Source organism: Hydra vulgaris, chromosome 06, assembly GCF_038396675.1.
Source record: "Hydra vulgaris chromosome 06, alternate assembly HydraT2T_AEP".
NCBI lineage: Eukaryota > Metazoa > Cnidaria > Hydrozoa > Anthoathecata > Hydridae > Hydra > Hydra vulgaris.
Window position 1 is genome coordinate 34936965 of NC_088925.1, and position 23733 is coordinate 34960697.

Genomic DNA, 23733 nt, shown 5'->3' on the forward strand with positions numbered 1-23733 from the left:
ATACTCAAATGAATATAAAAATACGCCTTTGATTAGTATGATTGATTATTAGATGTTAAAGCAATGAACAAGGTATGTAAAGGTTGTTTTCTTAAAGAACACTTAAAGAAAGAAAACCCATTTGCCTATGAAAAATGGCACAATAAACACAAATGTACTTATAATTATCAAGATCTATCTGGTGATATGGAGCCAGAGGGAGCCCGCAGACTATGGAATAGGTCTATTGCAAAACATAGTCAGCGTTATACTGAGTTTTATGGTGATGGAGATAGCAAAGGTTATGATACTGTTAAAAATGTTTATGAAGGTGTACAAGTAAACAAACTTGAATGCGTTGGACATGTTCAAAAAAAAGTTGGAACACGCTTACGCAACCTAATAAAAAAGGAACAAGGTCTAGGTGGTCGCGGAAAATTGACTGATACAACTATTGATCGTCTCCAAGTTTATTACGGCATAGCAATTCGCCAAAACAAAAATGATTTAAACGGTATGAAATCTGCTATAAGAGCTACGCTTTACCATGTTGCCTCATCAAAAAATGAAAATTTACATTTTCCTCACTGTCCTGAAGGTGTAGATATTTGGTGTTGGTATAATCGCGACAAAACAAATCATACCTCAACATATAGGTCTGGCCCTGGTTTATCTATATCAATTGTTTGGAAACTTAAACCAATTTATGATGAGTTAAGTAATGACATTTTAAAAAAAAAATATCTTCATGGCCTTACCCAAAATAACAATGAACAATTTAACATGACAATATGGGAAGGTATACCAAAAGGTTATTATGTTTCGTTAACACACCTTCAGTTTGGTGTTTTTGATGCAGTTGCCCATTTTAACATTGGTAAACAAGCTAGTGTGTTAATTTTAGAAAAAATGGATTTGAGACCTGGAATGTACTTGTTAGAAGGATGTAGGCAAATAAATAAAAAACGATTATATTTAGCCAAATATAAAAAATTAAACAGCGTAAAAAAACGCAGACAAGTAATTAGAGGAAAAAAGAAGAAGATATGATAAAACTCTTGAAAAAGAGGAAAACCCATACCAAACTGGTGTATTCTGCAATTTATTTCATTTATTATATTTGCATATATATGAATATTATTTAGAAATTTTTTATGTAAGCATTTTTAAAAGCTGTTTTTCTCAAATAGAGGTTTTAAAGACACCAGCCAACATATCTAAAAAATTACAGGTGGTGTAAAGATAAAATTTTTCGTATGAATGCATTTTACTGTCTTCTATGATTTAAGTGCGACAGATTTTGATAAAATTTATTCCAGTCCTGATATAGGTCAATGAAGTCACAAAATTCGGGTAAATTTTTAGCTCAATTTTGGTCCTATTTTTTAGCCTATTAAAAAATCAAATGAAAAATCTGATCCGCTCATATCTCAGAACAACCTTGCAAGAACAATTATCCAAAAAAGATTTTGTTAAAGTTGTGTAGATCTTGAGATACGCTGGCCATGTTTTTTCAATAACTTTGTGGTTTTTGGTTTATTTTACAAGTGCCATTTTACCAAAAAAAAAAATTTTTTTTTTTCAATCTTATTTTGTTATTTACATTATATATATAAAGCTAAATATATAAAATAACAATTATTACTCAAAAAAAATTCTGAGGGATATTCCACCTTTAAAGTTTATCAACTAAATGTATTTACTGATTTGTGTTTTATGTTTAAATAATAGGGTATATTAGGGTAATATTACCACCTTAAGCGAATATTGGAATATTTTCAAAAATAATTATGCTGGATCCAAAAATTTTGCAAATAAAAATTTTTTAGGGATCCCTATTCATGATCTACATAAATATTTAGGCACTCGAAATTTTTTCTTAAAAACACAGAGGTTTTAAAAAAGTAGCAAAAGTGCTCATATTACCCAGTAGGGTGGAGTGATTTTGGAATCAGAACTATAGTAACCCTGGAGTAAATAGATTATCAAAAAATAATAATAAAATGTATAACATGTACTTGCTAATAATGCCTGGAAAATGGCTGGTTCACAAAAATGTACATTTATTTAGACTTAATCTATTTTCGAGGAAAACCGCCATTTTTTGATTTTTTTTCAAAGTGGGCATGCGCGTTGCGCATTGTTTTGTTGTTTTTAGATTTTTAAATTATAATTTATTAATAGCAAAACAATTTATAGAAAAAATGCCTAAGAGCAAATCCAGGAAAACTCGTTTGGAAAATAGTTTAAAATACGGAGGCCTCCCATCAGAAATGCCTTCAGCTGATCTTCCAACATTTCGTCAAGTAATTCAGTTTTTTTATTTTACTGAAAGCAATAACCAAAATATTTCCAAACAGAATCTACTAGAAGAGGTTGAGAATTCTCTTAGTACTTTGTGGAATAAAGTAAACCCACGTCTACCTCTTCTTCAGAGAAATTCAATCTTAAGAAAATTAAGAAATCTTTTTGAAAGAGTAAAATCTATAAACCGAGGACGTTGTAAATCTAAAAGTAAGGAGTATCAAGATATGATTTTAGATAAACTCTTTGATATATCATCATGTACTTGTGAATTAGCGACTGTTTTATGTAATGACAGGGATGTTAAGTGTAGCATCATCAATTGCCAAGTAGAGCACATCTTGTGTCTTTGTAAAACTAGAAAGGTATTTGATTAAATTTTTTATATATTATTGTATATATTAGAATATTTGTTGTTTTAATCTGCAATTATTGTACTAAGAATTTTTTATTATACTTTGATTTCACTTCAATTAAACTGAAGTAGTTGATTATTTTTAAAAATTATATTTAAGGTCCCTTCTGAAGACAGGGCATATATTCGTGACCAGAGAAACAAGATTGGTCCAAAAGGTATTTATCAGCTAGGAAAGGCTAATTTAAAATCTGGAACATTTACTCCGGAAAGGTTAGGTCAAGTAGAGCTTATAGATCATGTTAAAATGCCTTATGCTCATAACTCATTGATTTATTCTGGTCACATATCTGAAGTTTCAGCATCCGATCCAGATGTTTTGGTAACATATATATGTATATTTGTATATATATATATAAATTATGTTATAATAACCTACAAATGAGTACTCAATGTTCTTAAAGAACAGAGCAATAGTAAATTAGTAAAAACACTTATCTAATTTTTTTCTTAAATAAATTGTGTCACCATCTGTAAGTTTATCAGGAAGGTTCCTGACTATAATAATAGAATATAAGAAAAAAATTAAATGCGTTTTATCTAATTTATATATATATATATATATATATATATATATATATATATATATATATATATATATATATATATATATATATATATATATATATATATATATTGCAAACAGCACACTGGGGCAACGCTAAAACAGCTTTGTTTCAACGATTTCAACACTTTTTAAATGTTGGCCCTACAAAATGTGCTGCTTGAGATATATGGTTGTTTTTTTTATATTTTAAATACTAAGTATTTTTACAGGTAAATGATTCTGAGGAAGAATATAATCCATTAAAAAGTTCTCAATATAATTTAATTAAACTTGATAGATTTGCAATGGAGGCTGTCAGGTATATAAAATTTTCATACATATTGAGTTTAGAAGAGAATTTCTTAGATATACTATATTAAAAGTATGAAAAAAAATCATAAGTTCATTGTTCATCCCCAGTAGGAGAGGAGAGGGTGAATATAGAATGTTAAGGGATCACATTTAGATAATATACTTTGCTTTTTCAGTTTTCACCATGTTTTCTGCAAAAAAAATTAGTTCGTTATTTTTTTAACTTTATATAAAAATAAATATAAACTTACGCTAATTGTACTTATTCCTGTTATCACCACATAAAGTCGATTTATTTCTGTTATCACCACATAAAGTCGACTTATTTCTGTTATCATCACATAAAGTCGACTTATTTCTGTTATCACCACATAAAGTCGACTTATTTCTGTTATCACCACATAAAGTCGATTTAAAAAAAACAAAGCAACTTTAAATTTACTGCTTACATCTAAGAAATCTTTAAGTATGCTCATATTACCAAGGTGCTCATATTAACCTGATTTACCCTATATATTTTTTACTAAATGAAATCCAAAATAACAAAATTTTTGTTTTAATAACAGTTTATGTAAACTTTTTTTGCAAAAAAAAAAGCATGACCAATTTGGTATAGGAAAGAGTCGCTAACCGAAAAAGTTACAATGTTTCATGGTTGTGATACCATAAAAAATTGCAATAGCATTTAAAAAAAAAACATTATTAGGTTTTCTAGGGAAATTTGTAAATCAATAATGACGTAAACAATGACTTTGTTTTTTTTATTCGGATGTTTGCTAAGCATAATATGAAAAAACCTTTTCAAAATTTTAAACGATTATTTATTTTAAACATTTGGTAAGTCCGTAGATGACAAAAGGACTCATTATGTCGACAAAAAAGAAACAATACCTGTAATAAAATATAAAAAATATGTTCTTAAAAAAAATAAAAAGGCACTCAAAATGAAACTAATATTTTTCATCGCTTAATAAATTTATAAATTAATAAATAATAAATTTAATAAGCATTTGTAAATGCAAGAAAAAAAATGCAAAAACAAAAAATGCTCGAAAAACATGGCGTCAAAGAAAAAAATGAGAAAATGTGAAAACCAAAAATCTACCTATAAAATGGTAATGGTTATAGGCAGATCATAATTGAGGAGATATTTTTGAAAAAAAAAAGAAATTGCAGAAACATTTAATGAATTTTTTATAAAAATAAAAATAAACAAACAAAAACATTTTGTTTCAAAACAAGCCTGCAAAGACCAAAACTTAGTTTAAAAAAAAGAAGATAGATCTGTATTAAAAACAGTCTTTTCTGTTAAAGTTTTCAGAGACCGTTTACCTGTAAAACAGATAAAAAGTGAAACCATTTTGAACTTCAAAATAAACCATGATCTTCCAGATTGTGCATTGTTAGGAATAACATAATAGCTTATCCATGGCTGGATAGCTCAGTTAGTTCGAGCGTCAAACGAAATGATAAAGTTGGACTTTTGTACGATACGGGTTCAAATCCTGTCATCGCTAACTCAGCGTTAGAGGAGTTCTTCTGTACGTCAAAATGATGGTCGATAAAGGATGCTTTTTGGATTAGTTTTAATAACTATTAAAACTATTCCAACTACTGTGGCTGTTCTTATGCCATCAATATCTTCGGATGTAACATTGTATAGCAAAATATAGCATGAAATTTCAAATAAATAAATAAAAGAAAAAAATAAGAAAAGATGCTCGAAGATCCAGAATACTGGAGAACACCTGATGTTATAGTTTAGATTTTACCATGCCAATTTCTTTTTAATTTTTAATTAAAAAAATTTATTTCATGTTGATTTTTACAAGAATACTTTTGCCAATAAAAATGAAAAATTTTATTACAAATTAAATAATTTTTTTTTATAAATGGTAAACTTTTTTTTGCGTAATTTTTTTTTTGAAAAAGAGGCATAAATTTCTGAATGTAAAGTTTGCAATAAATTTAAAGCCTAGTCTGAGATTTTTACTCCCACGTTTTTTTACTTCCTAGTAAAAATCTCATATAAAATTTTTACTCCCCGGTAAAAATCGCATATGAAATTTTCACTCCCCAGTAAAAATCGCATATGAAATTTTACTCCCCAGTAAAAATCTCATACATATTTTTTAAAAATTTATAATTTTTTAAAAAAAGATATTTATCCTAAGACAGTTATTAGTAAAGGTGAAAAATTTTTGAAGAAAAATAAAGTCATTTGTAATTTAAAATAATGAGTTGTATCATCTGGATAAACCTTGCGATAAGGTAAGCAGTAGGGTGTCTCAAAAAATTTTTTTTTTCGAAAATCAATATGCGAATAAGTTCAATCGTTATCATTAAGTATTAGAACCTTATAGTCAAAGTTTCAGCCTCCCAAATCAACTCTAAGGTAAAGAAGGTGGATTTAGACAATTTCTATATAATAGAATTTTTCCTGAATATTATATTTTAAAATTCCGAATATATATAGTTTTAAATTTAAAACATTCACAAACACTGGTTTCGATTTAAAATATTTCTAATAGAAGGAAGATACAGATTTTGTGTGACAATTTTATTTCAGATAATAGTTCTAAATTGAGTTGAAAAGCAATAAGAACGTGATGACAGTTGTGATACTTGTTAGATGTTCTGCAGGTATTTCTTTATAACTTTCTTGGATAATTGCTGTCTGTTATTATGGACAACCTAAAAAATAGTCAATAAAATCAAAAAAGCAGGTTATTTTTTAAAATGATTAAATATTCCAAGCAATAAAATTCCAAGTGTTTGAAAATAATAGTTTATTTATATAATAATGAATTATATAATATAATAATGTTTTATTTATATAATAATTGAAATAAATAGTTTTATTTATATAATAGTTTATAGAATAAAATAATATGGAAATACATTAAAAAATTTTGCAGACATTATTGTATAGCATGCGCGTACATCGGGTGAGGGTAAGGGGTTGTTAGGTTTAAATTGTTAGGTGCAATTGACTTCCTTTTTTTGTTATTAAAAATGAGCATGATGCGTTTGCTATTCTAAATTGCCTTGTTTTTCAAAAACGACCCCCTTGCCCTATTAATTTACACGCAACAGGTCTGTATAATAATGTTTAGTAATTACCTGAAGAGTATCTTGAAGTCTATCCTCGTTATGTGTCCTTCAAATAAAGTCTTGGATCAACTTTATGTGACGTTCTGCCCGATCATTTACCATTTACAATCTACTTCTATTTTCACATCTCCCAGGTCTACGTAACTGGACGGCTCCGTTGGTCACTTTTTGCGAACATTGTGGCGCATAAACAAACAAATTTATTCTTTGTGGCTGGTGAGCCCCAACTTCTTCCTATGTACACTACAACGACAAAACGGACATTAGGCTATCCCGCTGGATGTGGTTACGGCGCCCAATAACCTAATGGCTACGCTAACACTCACGCATACGTTCATTCGGAAGCTCCACAATGCACGTCGGATCAGCTCTCGCTGACTATGTGCTCGGATCTAAAATCTCAATCCATAGCACATCATTCCACACCAGCACGGGGCAGTAGCTCTTTTGACTAAGAGCGATGGCTTATGGCCTACGGTGACTAATGTGTGCATTCGATCAATTGAAATCCATTCTGTAGGTCTTACGTCTGGCTCTTATGTGCTAGCCCATAGGCGCAAGGAGTGAGTGTGTTTAGCGAGACATACGAGACGACCAAACGGTACATACTAATGCACTACACCATCACACCTGTAGACATCAACAGTCTCTAAAATCAGTTTATCAAATATTTGTTCTTTATTATATACCTTTGTTCATATTCTTTTTTTGACCTTACCCAGCAAACATGTCAGCGTTGAATCAACGTTGAAAACCGGTCGCAGCGTAGAAAAAGCGTTGCAGTCACAAAAACAACGCGCTTTCAACGTTGAATCAATGTTTGTTTTTGTATACTAAATCGTGGTAAATTTAAACGTTGAGTAAGCGTTGAAATTGTAACGTAATTTAGCTTCTCAAAAAAAGACGTTTATTCAACGTGGAATCAACTTACGCAAAAAGCCACTTTAAAGACGATTCAAAATCTATGCTTCATCAACGTTTAAAATAAACCGCTTTTAAACGTCATATTTTCAACGTTGAATAAGCGTATAAATATCAACTTATATTATCTTCTCAAAAAATCGCGTTTATTCAACGTTGAATAAAAGTACGCAAATAATCACTGTAAAAACGTCAAAAGTTTAAGGTTTATCAACGTTAGACATTAGCTGCTTTTTCAACGTATTTAAGCTATTTATGAAACAACGCTTATTCAACGTTACATATACCAACGTTAAAAATGTGGTAGTTAAAAAACGGTGAAAAAGTGTTATTTTGCCAACGTTAATTAAACGTTGTTTCGACAACGTTGAGGAAGTGACACATTGAAAATTATTGTCTCATTAACTAGCCATTACAAAAATAATTTGCCGTAAAGAAAAGGCAATGAAAACTTAATAGAATGCATGCAGATAGTATAAAAAAAATATTTTAATAAAGTTATGTCTTATAACTTCTTTTTATTGCGGCTAATTTAAAACTTTTAGATTTTGCATCAAATTGTATATAATATACATAAATCTCAGAGTATATTCGGTTTATTCAGGTTAGTTTGTTGATGATTTATTTATTTTAATAGGAAAAGTCTAATTCTAATTTTAATAGGAAAAGTATTAAGGCCTAATTATATAGTTATTGTTGTATATTTAATTCTAACATTTATTCTTTATCATATATTTTTATTTATTTTAATAATATGTATTTATGCATTTATATATGGGTAAATTTATGAATATATATAAAATAAATATATACATTTTATATATGTATTAATATGTTTATACTACTAGTCCTAATTTTAGAGTTAGTGTTGTATATTTAATTCTAACATTTTTTATTTATCACATACCTTTGATATATATTTTATTTATTTTAATATTATGTATTAATGCATGTAATTATAAATATATATATATATATATACATATATATATAGAAAGAAATATATACATTTTATATACATATATATATATATATATATATATATATATATATATATATATATATATATATATATATACATATATATAAATACATTATATATATATACATTATATATATATATATACATATATATATAATGTATATATATATATATATATATATATATATATATATATATATATATATATATATATATATATATATATATATATATAGATATATAAATATATATATATATATATATATATATATATATATATATATATATATATATATATATATATATATAATATATATATATATATATATATATATATAGATATATAAATATATATATATATATATATATATATATATATATATATATATATAGATATATAAATATATATATATATATATATATATATATATATATATATAATATATATATATATATATATATAATATATATATATATATATATATATATATATATATATATATATATATATATATATATATATATATATAACATATTTCCAATTTTCCAATTCTTTTCTAATTTAGTAATGCTAGTTTAATTTGGTCTATTTCAAAATTAAGATATTTCTAATGAGGCTAATGCATTATCTGGCCACATAGGCATCAATTCAACAACAGAACATATTAAAAATAGATTTTTTTGGTTTCGAATGCTAAAATACAGTACCACCTATGTTTCAGAATGTGATAACTGTCAAAAAGCGAAAAACAAGAAACTTCAAATTAAACCATTATTACAAAGCATATCAATTCCAAAAGGTAACATGAAGCATGTTGGGATTGATTTGACTCAACTTGTAGAAGAGAATGGTTATAAACATCTGATTGTATTAGTAGACTATTTTAATACATGGGTAAAGAAAGAACCTCTTTTTGTTAAAGCTGAACTAGTTATCAAAGACGTCGAATTAAGCAACACATACGGTAATACTCAACATGAAAGCAATGTAAATGTTTCGAATGAAAGAATAGCAATATGTGCAACTTTTGATATGAGAAAATCAATTGTAGAAAATTTTGGAATTATTAGGACACACAATGTCGCCGTAGGAAACATCAACCTAACCCTTTGTCCTAGAGTAATCCATAGAATTAAAGGAGATGAAAATTGCTTTTTTAGAGCAATTTTATTTATCATAACTGGAAATGATGATGAACATAAGCCAATTAGAAACAACGTTGTTAACCATATGTGTAACAAAATACATGATGAAATGACTGGATATTTGAATATGCCAACTCGAAAGCATATTTTTAAAACTAAAATGCTTGAAGATGCGACATGGGCAACTGATGCAGAGATAATTGGATGGCTTCATTTATAGAGGTAGATATCCAAGTATACAGCAAATATGGAGCAAAACAAAATGGATGACCTACCCATGCAGCTTACGGCTTAATAAGTTAAGTGATTTTCTATATTTCTAGACAATCCAACTGGAATCCACTTTGATGCTGTTATTAACAGTTGAAAACCTAGTGCATTTACTTACGTATTTTTGTTTGACAAATCTTATTGTTAATAATATTGTTATTTAATTTCGATATTTCGATTTTTTTTGGCTTCATATTTACTATATATATATATATATATATATATATATATATATATATATATATATATATATATATATATATATATATATATATATATATATATATATATATATATATATATATATTAATATATATATATATATATATATATATATATATATATATATATATATATATATATATATATATATATATATATATATTAATATATATATATATATATATATATATATATATATATATATATATATATATATATATATATATATATATATATATATATGGAGATCTACCCCCCCCCCCCCCCATTAATGAAGCGCATCCTAATATCTCCTTGCCAGTTCCCTATGTCGTATCATCAAGCATCTTAATAAATAAATCTTTAAGCAATATTTAAATAACTAACAATTTTCTCGTGTATCTCGTTGCGCATACGGTTAGAAAATTTCAGCAAACTGACATGTGTTCATCTTCATTACCAGTTTGATAAAACAGACTGGTCTAAAGAAGCAGTTTATATAGTTTTTGTATTTATGTTTATATATTCGTTCTATGGACTTTTAAACAAAGAGTTAGGTTAAAGCGTCTAACGGCGACAGTTTGTTTATTAATAATACCTAACATTTTGTCTATTGATTTAATCGCTACAAAAATTTAAAATAATGTTCATATTAAACAAAGTTACTTCTTTACTGCTTTTCAAAAAACCACATTTTTAAAACGTTAAAAAGTATTGTCAAAATACAACAAAGTCGTAAGTCATTTTGCCGCATAATATTTTATGGGAGTAAAAATCTCATAATGGGAGTAAAAATTTTTTTTATCTCATAATGGGAAAAGTATTAAAAATAGGAAAAAGATTAAAAAGATTTTTATCTCATAATGGGAGTAAGAAATTGAATACGAAATTTTTACTGGGGAGTAAAAATTGCATATGCAATTTTTACTGGGGAAAAAAAATTTAATTTAGATTTTTACTGGGGAGTAAAAAAAACGTGGGAGTAAAAATCTTATACTACACCGGCAAGAAATTTTGACGCGCGACTCATGTAATAGCTACTCTCAAATTAACCAGTTAATACTATAGCCACACACGGATGGCACTATGCGTGACTATGGTATTAATACCACTTAAGGGGTTGCTACATATAATTCTTTTAACACTAATTACAAATATAGCAATATATGGCCCAGATCTACGCCATATCATAAATCAGGTGTGGTTGTCAAACAAGGCGTGTGTCAAATTTTAATGTGGGAAACGTATCCTTGCATAAATTTTACGCCGGTCAAGTTTATAAAAAGAATTTCTTATTTCTAACAAAAAGTTATGAGTTTTTTCAGCGTATTTCTTTTAAACCAAGAAAATTGGTTTAAAAGAAATACGCTGTTTGTTATTTTGGTAAATGGGGCTATTATTTGTTAATTAAGTTTAAACTGACCAATGATTCTAACTATATTTATCCAATTATAGGTATTACATTTTAGTTGTAGATGGACAACATGAAACATGCAACAAATCAGTGTTATACATATCAGTGTTATACATATCAGTGTTTATTTCCATGTCAAAAGTCTTTAACGCAAATTACTTTGATAATTCTGTACAGAGACAAAGTTCAAAAATTTCTCAATAAAATCTTTTAGTAAACTGCAAGCAAAGTTTTTCATTTTGATATAGTTTTTACACGCAAATAAAGTTTCAAAACAGCTTTTTGTATCGGCTCGACATCAATAAAATTGGTTACTCAAAATTACATATTGTTAATACAATTGAAACACCACCATCTCAATCTGAGCTTTCATCATTTCAACCACTAGAGTTTATTTCAGTACTAAATCCACCAACATTTTTTTAACTACACTGCGTTAGTCACTGCTTTCTAAATCCACACCAAGTGTCTTAATAAATCTAAAATATTTGAAAGTTTAAAAGATTCTGACACCACAAAAGTAAAAAAAACAAAGTTTACTATCTTACGTTGCTTTTTAGTAAACTAAAAAACAACGTAAGATAATAATCTTAAATGATGAGCATCAAATAAATCAAGCAGCAACAGCGACTTCAACAACAATAACAACAAACTAAATCAAGTCTAAAAAGTACTGTAAAGTTTTAGACAAAGCTTCGATAAGTCAAAATAATTAATGATACTAGTGTCAAAGTTTAAAACGCAAGAGTTTGTCAAACATGCATACTAAAGTGATATATAGAAAACACCGACTGTACCAAAAAAAGCCGCACAAATAACAACTTAACCTCCAGAACCTTTCAAGGTTTTAACATCGGGACGACTGAATTAAGTGAATTACTGCGCGAACTTCATAAGTGCGAGCTGGAATAATTGCGAATGGCGTAAGTGCAAACTGGTTTTAGTGCGAACTTGAATAACTGCATAGCGTTTCAAAAACTGGCATAAGTACGAACTGACGTATGTGCAAATCGGCATAAGTGCGCAGAACAAACTTGCAAATAGTGGCATTAGCTCAAACTAGCTTAGGTGCGAACTGTCATAAGTGCGAAGTTGTTACAAAAACTGGCACAAGTGCGAATTGGCATAAGTGCGCCAAAAGAATTTGCAAACATTGACATAAGTGCGAACTGGCATAAGTGCGCCGAACAAACTTGGAAACATTGGCATAAGTGCGAATTAGCAAAGGTGCGAAATGCCAATATCCACTTATGTTAATATTTGCAATTTTATTCGGCGCACTTATGTCTATTTGCACTTATGCCAGTTTTTTTAACTGCTTCGCACTTACGTCACTGATTTGCACTTTAGCCAGTTGGCATTTATGCCAATGTTCGCAAATTTGTTTGGCGCACTTATGCCAGTTTTTGCAACGTGTATGTTGTAAATACAACGGAATTCTCTACAACTTGAAAAAAAATACTTCCTGTAAAAAAAACGACAGGAAATGTTTTTTTACAGTATGTTTCTCTCAGTCACAGCAAACCTTTTCAGAGTCTAGATTAGATTTTTATGCACCGCATTAACACACCATCTTAGTGTTACATCAAAGCATTTTTGTTTTAATGTAAAACCAAGGTGGATTTTTTGCTTATATTGAGTTAAAAGACAAGATACTCTAGATCGTATTCAAAGTACTGGCGGGTTTACATGTCCTAATCTTACACAGTAAATAATGGATATTCCAGAAAAAGAAAATAAACCGGATATTGAAATTAATGAACCGGACATAACAAACCCGTTATTGAAATTAAAGATTTTTAAGAAACTGTAACTAAAATGGTTTCAAAATTAAAAACTAAATTCAAAAACTCAAATAGAACCTGTTACCAGACTTATTGAAATCGAAAAATGATGGCAAGAAGTAGTACTTAAGAAATGTGGTAAGAAACGAATGAGTTCTGGAAAGGCTTGTAAAGCTATAGAAAGAGTTTGGAGAAAGAAACAAGAGAGGCAGAGTTGCAGTATTATCCTAAAAGCATCCAGACGCATTGAACAGAGCAGCATTTGGGCTCAGAAAGTTGTTAAAACAGACGAACAAGAACTTGTTGCAGTAAAAGGAGGCTTACTCACTAAATCCAAAAAACTCATAAAAGTGTTAAATTACATTAGATGTACATTAGATGTTTTCAGTCTGAAGATGCAATGTATTAATAAATAATATCAAATAGTAAGTAAAAATTTATAGAAGAAACTTTATGCCTTATACAGGTATTTCCCCAGCATTTCATGATCTTTTTAAAAAAATCCAAATCAGTTGAATGAGAATATGACAGTTTGTCCTCCTTAGAATATTCTAAACCATAATTTGTAGCATGTTACACAATTCCTGAAAAGTTTTTTTTTTTGCATTCTTAAATAGTAGGGCGTGCTGGGGCTTATAGTAGGGTGTGTAGGGTGTAGTGAGGCTTTAAGCTACAGTGTTTACAATCAAAAGTACAATGACACAAATCGACATGAGACAATAAAAAATGAAAAAAGGATGTTTCTAACTGCGTAGTGTACATTTAAAAAAAACTTTTGACAACCAAATTCTGGTTAAACAAAAACCCAACTAGTGCCAACTTTTACCCACCAGCTAATCATCAGTACAAGGAGTCCAAGTTGCTTTGTGTGGATATAAGAAGAGAGGTTAAGATCTAAAGTTTTAAATCTTCAATTAGACTACCCACAAATTCAATTGTAAGGATGATTTTACTAAATTTAATATGAAGGTAGTGAATGATTTAACATAACAATTTCATCCAATCAAAATAAATTTTGAGGGATAAAACCATATGAATGATGTTAATAAATTAAGATACAGGAAATGTGATGAAAAAGTATTAAATTTTATACAAAGTTTTCTTTATTCCTGGATTTGTACTTAGTAATACATTCTACATTTAAGATAAAAAATGAATTTTTTTTTTCAAATGTTCTGAAGGAAAACTAATAAGAAATTAAATGCAAACCACCTTCTTAATGTTGTTTATTGGGCTAGAGCCTGCATAGATTCGGTAACATGATGATATTATGCAAATAATGACATTACTGTAAGACAAGCACATAAAGATTCAGAAGTTTTTGATCGTTGCTTGGATACAGTATTTGTAAAAAAAATTTGAAAGATTGAGAACTACTCTTGAAATTTTTTAGAACTATCGTATAGATAATAATTTTCCCTCTCTATAATTGGTATGTCACCTATTGCTAACAAAAATCTGGAGCACAGAGTTCAGATATCTAGAACATTCGACTCAATTTTACTTAGAACCATTTTTCTAAAATTTCAAGGTGGAATGTTTTGGAGAACCATCTCTTAATTCGAAGTCAACCACTAAATTCATCAACCTCTTTTGTCAAACAGAAACTTTTAAAAGGAAAAGCCACTGCCAGGCAATATTCTCTTACTGTTAAAGTTGAACAACTAACAGTGTTTGCCACTTTATGGACATTTTTGTCCAAAAAGCGTCCTAAAGGTGGAAAACACTGTTTTTTCATAAACTATCAATTTCTTAGTCTTAGCCTATAAATTGAAAGTTGGGACATTTATACTTTATTGTTCATCACTTTCAACACACACCTACTGACTGTCTAGAAACATATACAGTGTACATATTTTAAAAATTTATTAAAATATCTAATAAAGAATGAATAACCGATTCTGTAGTGTCTGCTTATATCTCTGATTGTTTCCAAGAGAACATAGTTATACAAATATCCTTGCATACTTAGCCTTGCAAAAATTGTAACTCGCATCATACAGCAGTAGGTTTATATTAGTTTGCAACTAGAACAAAAGTCTAGTAACTATTTGGAAAAGATAAGGCCGTCAACTTCTAAGGGTAAGGAAAACAAGATTAAATTAGAGAAAGTGTTAAACAAGTAATTATAGACAATGTTGAACTGACGGTTTAATGCAATTATCCATTTTATATATAGTTTATATTTAATTATAATATGCACGGTCTCAGTGGAATTTCTCGTTTCATATCCTATTTAGTTTATAATTTTCATTCATGCGGTTTAAATTGAACTAATCATATCATATTTAGTTAATAAACCATTTTAGTGGAATTATTCGTTTTTTTATTTAGTTTATAATTAATTATAATTTAAACGGTTTTAGTGGAATTATCTGGTTAGTGAAAAAAATCGTTTTATATTTTATTTGTATTTCACTTAATTTAGTTTTTTTAAAATAACAATATATTTATATATGTATGTCTGTATGTATGTCTGTATGTATGTATATGTATATGTTTATGTATATGTATATGTATATATATATATATATATATATATATATATATATATATATATATATATATATATATATATATATATATATATATATATATATATATATATATATACATATATATATATATACATATATATATATATATATATACACATATTAAATCTATTTATTAAATCTACTTTTAATTCAATTTAATTTAAAAATCAAAACATTAGCTGATGCTATCTGCTATGTCTAAAATTAGTTTTAGTGAATTTTTAAAAACAGAGTATCTATCTATAAAGTAGTTTACGGTATATATTATATTAATACGGTATATATTATATTAATACGGTATATATTATATTAATACGGTATACATTAAACAAATTTATTGTATTATATTATATTAATAGAACTAACGTCAACAGAAAATATTTGAATAATCATAATAATAATACTTCAATATATAAATCAGAATAATAATAATAATATTTGAATAAGATATATTCAGGGTTCCCAGCCAACATTTATGAATTTGCATGCCTTTGCATGCTACTTTTTACTAAAATTGCATGCTTTTGCATGCTATTTATTAATTATGTTGCATGCTTTTACATGCTTCTTTTTAAAAATTTGCATGCTTTTGCACGCACTCTATTATATATATATATATATATATATATATATATATATATATATATATATATATATATATATATATATATATATATATATATATATATATACAGTCTTGGCCATAAGTTTGGAACCGATGAATTTTTTTCTCATAGGAACGTTTCTATGACGCGTACGGCATTTAACTGCTGCAGCATCGTGTTTATGCAGCATCAGTTGCATAGTTAAATGCCTTCGCGACTTCTTAATCGTTGCAAAACGTGAATCGTGTAACTTTACACCGCAGCAGAGCATCGTGAACAATATGACCCTCATTAAGCTGCATTATACACTGTTCAATGCCTAAACTATCGTTCCCTTGAACTAATGTTTACCTGAACTAATATTCGGTTGAACTAATGTTGAAATATACTTACTTATATTAACAAACTATACATTATATTTTAATCAATTAATTAGCTGATTTACATATATATTAACTGCATATCAGTGCGAAAGGTAAGGCTTAACTTCTTATAAGTATAAAATTAATTAATTTATCCTTTTATTGTTATATAAGAAGTAAAAATATGCAAATAAATCGCTTTATTTGTATAAATGTTTGCAAATTATCATTCAATAATATATACTATTCATAAAAATAGATCTATTAATTTATAATTATTTATATTATTAGCAGTAAGTATTCTACATTAACATGTACAGTGCGTAAAATGACTAGAAGTATTGAATTGTCGAAGGAGAAAAGGGCACAGATGATGATCCTACACCAGCAGAATTATTCTCACAGTAAAATAGCTGGTATACTGCACATATCTAAGTCTGCTGTCACCAAAGGCATTGCAAGAGCAAAGCAGTTGGGCACTCTGGAATCCAGAAAGAGGTCTGGACGACCTCGCATAACTTCTGCCACAACGGATCGGGTGATACATCGGCTTGCTGCTGCAAATCCAACATGGTCATCTCTCCAGATAGCAGTAAATTCATCACTTCCTGCCAGTACAAGAACAATCAGAAGACGCCTTTTTAAGGAATTCAAGCTTCCATCATGTCGTCCAGCAAAGAAAGCCATGTTAAGTAAAAAGAATATCCGTGACCGCTTGACATTCTGTTGCAAGTACAAAGACTGGACTGCACAAGACTGGAAAAAAACTATGTTTTCAGATGAGTCAACTTTTTCTCAGTTTGCCTCATATATCAGACATGTCAGGAGACCTGCAAAACAAAGATACAACATCAGGTATGTTGTTCCCACTGTGAAGCAGGCGCCTACCGTTATGGTGTGGGCAAGTTTCTCGGCATCAGGTCGAGGTGGCATATGGTTCATGCCAAAGAATACAACCATCAATGCTCAAGTTTACCTTGGGATATTAAAGGAAAAGTTGAACACTCACATGAACATTCTGAAATTTAAGGTATTTCAGCATGATGGTGCACCCTGCCACAGAGCAGCAGTTGTAACCAACTGGCTAAGACAGAAACATATCGAAGTCTTGGGTCCATGGCCTGGCTCAAGTCCTGACCTAAACCCAATAGAAAACATGTGGACAATGATTAAGCAGAAGGTTGCTGCCACAAATCCAACGTCAGAGAAGTCTCTGATTGATGCCATCAAGCGTGTATGGACAACTGCCATAACCCCAGAATACTGCGCGAAATTGTCCGATTCAATGCCAGCGAGAATAGCAGCAGTACTGGGTGCCAAAGGACATTATTCAAAATACTGATACCATTTTTTACATGACAGAATATTTACTTGTATATAATATTTAAAATAAAAATGATTTCAAAAGTTTTTGTTGATATTTTGGGTATAAAAAGTGTAATTATATCAAAAAACCTAATCGGTTCCAAACTTATGGCCAAGACTGTATAAATATATATATATATATATATATATATATATATATATATATATATATATATATATATATGTATATATATATATATATATATATAGTGTATATGTATATGTATAAATTCATAATAGTATATGGATTTTTTAATTTTATATTAAATATAAAAGAAACTTAAAACTGATGAGTATAGAATCAATTTTAAATTGTATATAAATGCTTGAAGTATTATCAACAAAACCTTATACTAAAATATAAGTATGCTGCAAAAACATATTGTAAATTTTTATTATTTTTAAATTATCATAGAAAACATATTTTTCATTACTTTGGAATTAGTTCAAATTCTACGGAAAATCAAAAAAGAAAAAATTAACGATAAAGTATGTATATATGGATATCACAAAAAAAGACAAAATTAACAATAATATATATATATATATATATATATATATATATATATATATATATATATATATATATATATATATATATATATATATATATATATATAACAAAGACAACAAAATTTTAGTCAACACATAACACTCAACACAAACTCATGTTAACAACAATAACTGTTAAAGTTTACTTTTAGTTTTAATAACTATCTTGCATTAAAACAGGTTTCTTTTATATTTTAGACTCAAAACAAATGTACTTAGTATTATAGGATATTAATATAATTAAATAATATATTATATGTTCCAAAATTTATAAAGTTTGATAAAAAATAACATAAAAAGTTAAGAAAAAAATGTTTTTTCATTAGAACTTTATTTCACTAATTTTTTCTTTTTTTCTAAATTGTCAAGATTTATTTGTAATTCCCTTTTACGCTTTATTCCCATGTCAATCATAGCTTGTGAAGTTTGGCATACAGTTCTATCTAACTTTACTTTGAGTAGCGCTTGCTGAAGTTTTCCATTACCTTCATCAATAGCAGTTTCTGCAACCTCGATGCCAGCTTTGCATACCCTTTATGTAATAAAATTTAAATATTTTGTTCAAAAAAAGTCCTACTAGTTATGTTTTTATTCAATGACAAAATTCAAACAATAAAATAAAGAAAATATCCAAATTTTATTAAAAAAATGGTAAACAATATACCTTATATCTGCTTCAATAAGTTCTAGATCTGTTTTTCGCTGTTGTAAAGATTTTGTCAGCAACTCTGTTTGCTTTACTTTTTCTGATTCAGCCTTTACTAATTTAGTTTGCTCAGCTAAATAAACTTTATATCTTTGATGAGACTCTTTACAACATTTAATTAAGTTACTTGTTATTGGAAAATTCATAACTCCACCTACTTGATTAAGTTCATCTTTAACTAAAAAAGTATTGCAATAAATCAAACTATTTATCATAAATATGTTGTAATATTACTAAAAAAGAAAAAGATAAAAATATTGTTATTTAAACCATACCTAATCTCAATGCAACAATAGTGTCCTCTTTTAAGTTGGAACTGTGACCTTCTATAAAATTCTTATTTATAGAAAATCCTCTTTCGGGTGAACTGTTGCCATGACTAAGAGTTAAAACACACTTAACAAGTTCAAGCAGCTGAGGGAATTTTAAATTGCCTGCTTCATCACATATAGTGCCCACTTGACTCCAATAATTATCTATTCGCTTATATTTGGATTGTTTGCTTATACTATTTAAATAACAAGTACTAAAAGCACTAAAATGTTTGCTGTTGAGCGACAGATGTAGTAGGTAGTTGTGAATTTATATAAAAGTGTTCTGGGATTACCTCATTCTGATAAGACAACCATTGATCTCTAACTTTATCACACAGTGATTCTTTGGTTGAAGAAATATCATTTAGATGAAAAACCGGGCCAAGTTGTTTTTCTAGAACTGAAGCGACTTTCAATGCTAAATTAGATATTGCACTTGTTGCACCTGGAGCAATACGCTTTTTTGGATGTAAAAATTGAGCATGCTTTAAAAGTGAAACATGAAAAGGTAAGTTTTCTTGTAAATACGATGCAGAAGAAATATAAAACTCTTTGCACTCGGTCCTAAATTTTTCATCTACTGAATTAGGTAGAGCAGCTCCATGCAACAGCAATTTGACTTTTGTTCCTAATTCAATTGAACTTAATTTTCTATGGTTTTCGATTTTGCAGAAATCAATCATTAAAATTTCAGGCTGTGACTTAAACTCTCCATTATCATTTTTTAACTTTTTTGGAAGAATAAATTTTTGAAGTAAAGAGTTTAATAGTTTACACATCCCAGGATAAAGCATGTGAATCATTGGCGATTCTGTTTGAAATTGTACTAAAAATGCTTCAAAATCTTGTGCCGAGAAAGCACAAAAACCTAAATATCCTTGAGTCTGAATATCATTGCGCAGAGCTTCACAAATTCTTTTGTATCTATCTGTTTTAAACAAAGCGTTAAAGTTTTTTTGTTTTGGAAGAAATGTTAAAAAATATTCTTTAAGGTTCACCCATTGTTCCAAAATCCTAACAGCAACATATTTCATAGAAAGCCATCGCGTTTCTATATGTTTATTGGCAAACTCAGCAACCAAATTAGTTACATCGACTAAATTAGCATAATCTTCTCGTCTGGCACTAGATAACTTAAAAAAAAAGTGAATATCAATAAAAAGTTCATCTAAATCAAAGGAAAGCTTTTTAATGCCTTTTCTAAAAGCAGTATGGACTTTATGAAGGTTACATGTACCAAGCTCAATAAAAATATTTTCAGACTTTTTCTTCAAATCCAGTGATAACTTCATTTCAAAGGCTTTGTTAACATTTGGCCCATCCATCCCAACATGTAAAAGATATGCAGAATCCAACTCCAAGTCAGTTTCAAATTTAAAATAATGATACTAATTAGTTGGTTGTGGTCACAATGACCAATAAACAGAGAACCACAATATGAAGTTACAATTTCTCCCTTTTTGTCTGACCAATACTGGAGATATCCGTCATACTGTTTTTTTACTTGCTTAGTTGTTGTCTCATCAAACTTAAAAGTAAATGGTGTTTTTTTATTATCAGATTTTAACATACTTTTAACATATGGGGCAATTCCAAATTGTATTTGATATTTAATTTTTGATTCACCTTGCTTATAACACTTTGCCATAACAGAATTAGGAAACATAGAGGTAAATCTTGCGTTGCCATTTTCTGTTGACTTGAAACTATAATTACAATTGACAACATGTAAAGCTTGAATAATTTCTGCATGAGAGATCTGATCATCTATATGGACATTTGAACATCCAACATTTGAATGTCTGACTGATTTATTAAACTGCTTTTGGTTGTTAAATATTTTACTAGGATCTTTGCTAACATGTTTTTTACCTTTATCGTACTTAACAAGTTGGCTAATGCCACTGGCAGATATACTGAAAGATGTCTTACAACAAATGTAATGTGCTAAACTTAAATTGTTGTTAACACTTGTGACCCACTTGAATCTACTATCCCAAGATTTTTGGTAAGCGGTCTTGCCCATTTATATATTTTAGTTTGTATTAAATCTAGAAAATCTAAATTAACCAAAATATTTTGAACAAAAAGAAGTTTTAAATAAATTTAATAGTATAAATTATTATGATTAATAAAATGTAAATAATATTAAAACATTGTTTATTAATAGACATTTTCTTTTCAAATGAAATTTTATACAAAAACTACACTGTAATTTTTTTTAAAAAAAATGAAATTTTAGAAACTTAATTTGAAAATTGATTATTTTTGTTTTTGCATGCTTAATTAACAAAAATGCATGCTTTTACATGCTTTGCTGCCTGTGTAAACAACTGCATGCTTTGCATGCCGAGTGGGAACCCTGTATATTTTAAGAAATCAAATGGAATGAATGAAATACAAAATGAATTGAAATACGAATGAATGACTTTGTTGTTAACCCAAAAATCACACAGTTATTGTAAAAATCCTCATAACAGAATTTTCATTGGAAAAACACACACACAAAAAAAAACAAATGCAAAACCTGTTAAAAAAATTTCCAAATACATACGTATTTATACTTAGTTATACAAATAATATTTTAAAATCAGTTTAATAAAAAATATATTATTGATAATTCGTATCAAAATTCTGCAATACAATAAAAAATCTATAATAAATTAAACTTACTATAAATTGCATTTAATGCCGAATGTGAATCAAATAGGAGGGGAGATGGTTATGAGGTTTTTTAACTTTGAATGCTTTAGAATACATGACGGAATTAAAACCAATAAAGTGGGAACGGACAAGAAAAACAGGTTAATGAGCAAGGAAAAAGTTGATAATATAAAGTTTAGGAGGTTGTAGAGAATCATTTTTCCGAATCAATTTTTTAATCAAGGATTTAAGTAAAAAGATGACTATAAATATTGCTTATAAATTGTATACTATATTTAAGTAAAAAGATGACTATAAATATTGCTTATAAATTGTTTATACATTAATAATAATAGTTAATAAAAAATTATCATAATCATGCTATTTCATTTAAATCTAAAAAATTTCTATGAATCAAAATAGATGATGCAGCCTGTGAAAAGCTTTCACCTTTTAAAGTACGAAGTGCAATATCATTGTTCAAAAAATCAGATGTTGAACCGTTTTCCTTTCGTGCTTTTTCATAAAATGTCTAAAATAATATCTATATATATATATATATATATATATATATATATATATATATATATATATATATATATATATTCCAAGCAGTATATATATATTCCAAGTTTGTTTAGGTAATAAACATTAGCAATTTCTTTAACAATTTTATGTAAATTGCTTCTTGTTTTCCTTAGTCCTATGGATGTTTAATTTTATTTTTTTTTGTTTCAGTTCTATGGATGTTTAATTTAGACAATAGTGAGACAAGTGATTTATACGACTTAAGAAAACAGTATCACTTTGGGTTTTGTATGTGCTAAATATTCTTTAATTTAGAAACAAAAGTTGTGTTTTTCACAACTAAAATTGAACCCTGTAGATCAAGTTCGTAATTAGTTCAAAAAATTTTTATGGCTTGGCAGTTCAACTAATGAAGTTGGATCCAGGACCGGCGGAGAGGAGGAGGGGGAGATGCTATTACAATTTTTACCAACAGAAAAAAATTAGCCCAAATCCAACCACTGAAATCTGTAAAGAACCAATACTCTTGATGAAATAATATAAAAAAAGTTAAACTCAACTAATAATGATTTTAAAAATATTAAAAAATAGAAAAGTAAATAGACGAGAAACAAGAGTAGATAAAAGGAAAACAAATAAAAATTGTGAAGTATAGAAGATTTAAAAAAAACTAAGAAGTAAAAACAATGAAATCATTTAAGAATAAAAATTGAAGAAAAACATAAATAAACA

General features: G+C 27.9%; 3 protein-coding genes across 5 annotated transcripts in view; 1 reads left to right on the forward strand and 2 right to left on the reverse strand.

Annotated features, from left to right (window-relative positions):
• Positions 1-2133: 2133 nt before the first annotated feature.
• LOC136081355 (uncharacterized) lies at positions 2134-3625 on the forward strand. The gene is made up of 3 exons (XM_065798666.1): positions 2134-2648; positions 2799-3020; positions 3476-3625. Exons 1-3 carry the CDS (start codon positions 2184-2186, stop codon positions 3623-3625), a joined length of 837 nt encoding a protein of 278 aa, XP_065654738.1. The 5' UTR covers positions 2134-2183.
• Positions 3626-19038: 15413 nt separating this feature from the next.
• On the reverse strand, positions 19039-20091 carry LOC136081794 (uncharacterized). Its single transcript, XM_065799949.1, has 3 exons — positions 19792-20091; positions 19475-19694; positions 19039-19342 (listed from the first exon to the last, which is right to left on the reverse strand). The coding sequence occupies exons 2-3, from the start codon at positions 19660-19662 to the stop codon at positions 19141-19143; spliced, it is 390 nt and encodes a 129-aa protein (XP_065656021.1). The 5' UTR covers positions 19663-19694; positions 19792-20091; the 3' UTR covers positions 19039-19140.
• Positions 20092-22745: 2654 nt separating this feature from the next.
• Positions 22746-23733, reverse strand: part of LOC101239125 (pleckstrin homology domain-containing family G member 5) — a 58022-nt gene continuing 57034 nt past the window's right edge. For all 3 annotated transcript variants that reach the window (XM_065799951.1, XM_065799950.1, XM_065799952.1), the window contains one exon: positions 22746-23005. In XM_065799951.1, the coding sequence (XP_065656023.1) occupies positions 22850-23005 (156 nt within the window). In that variant the 3' untranslated portion in view covers positions 22746-22849. The remainder of the gene's footprint in view (positions 23006-23733) is intronic.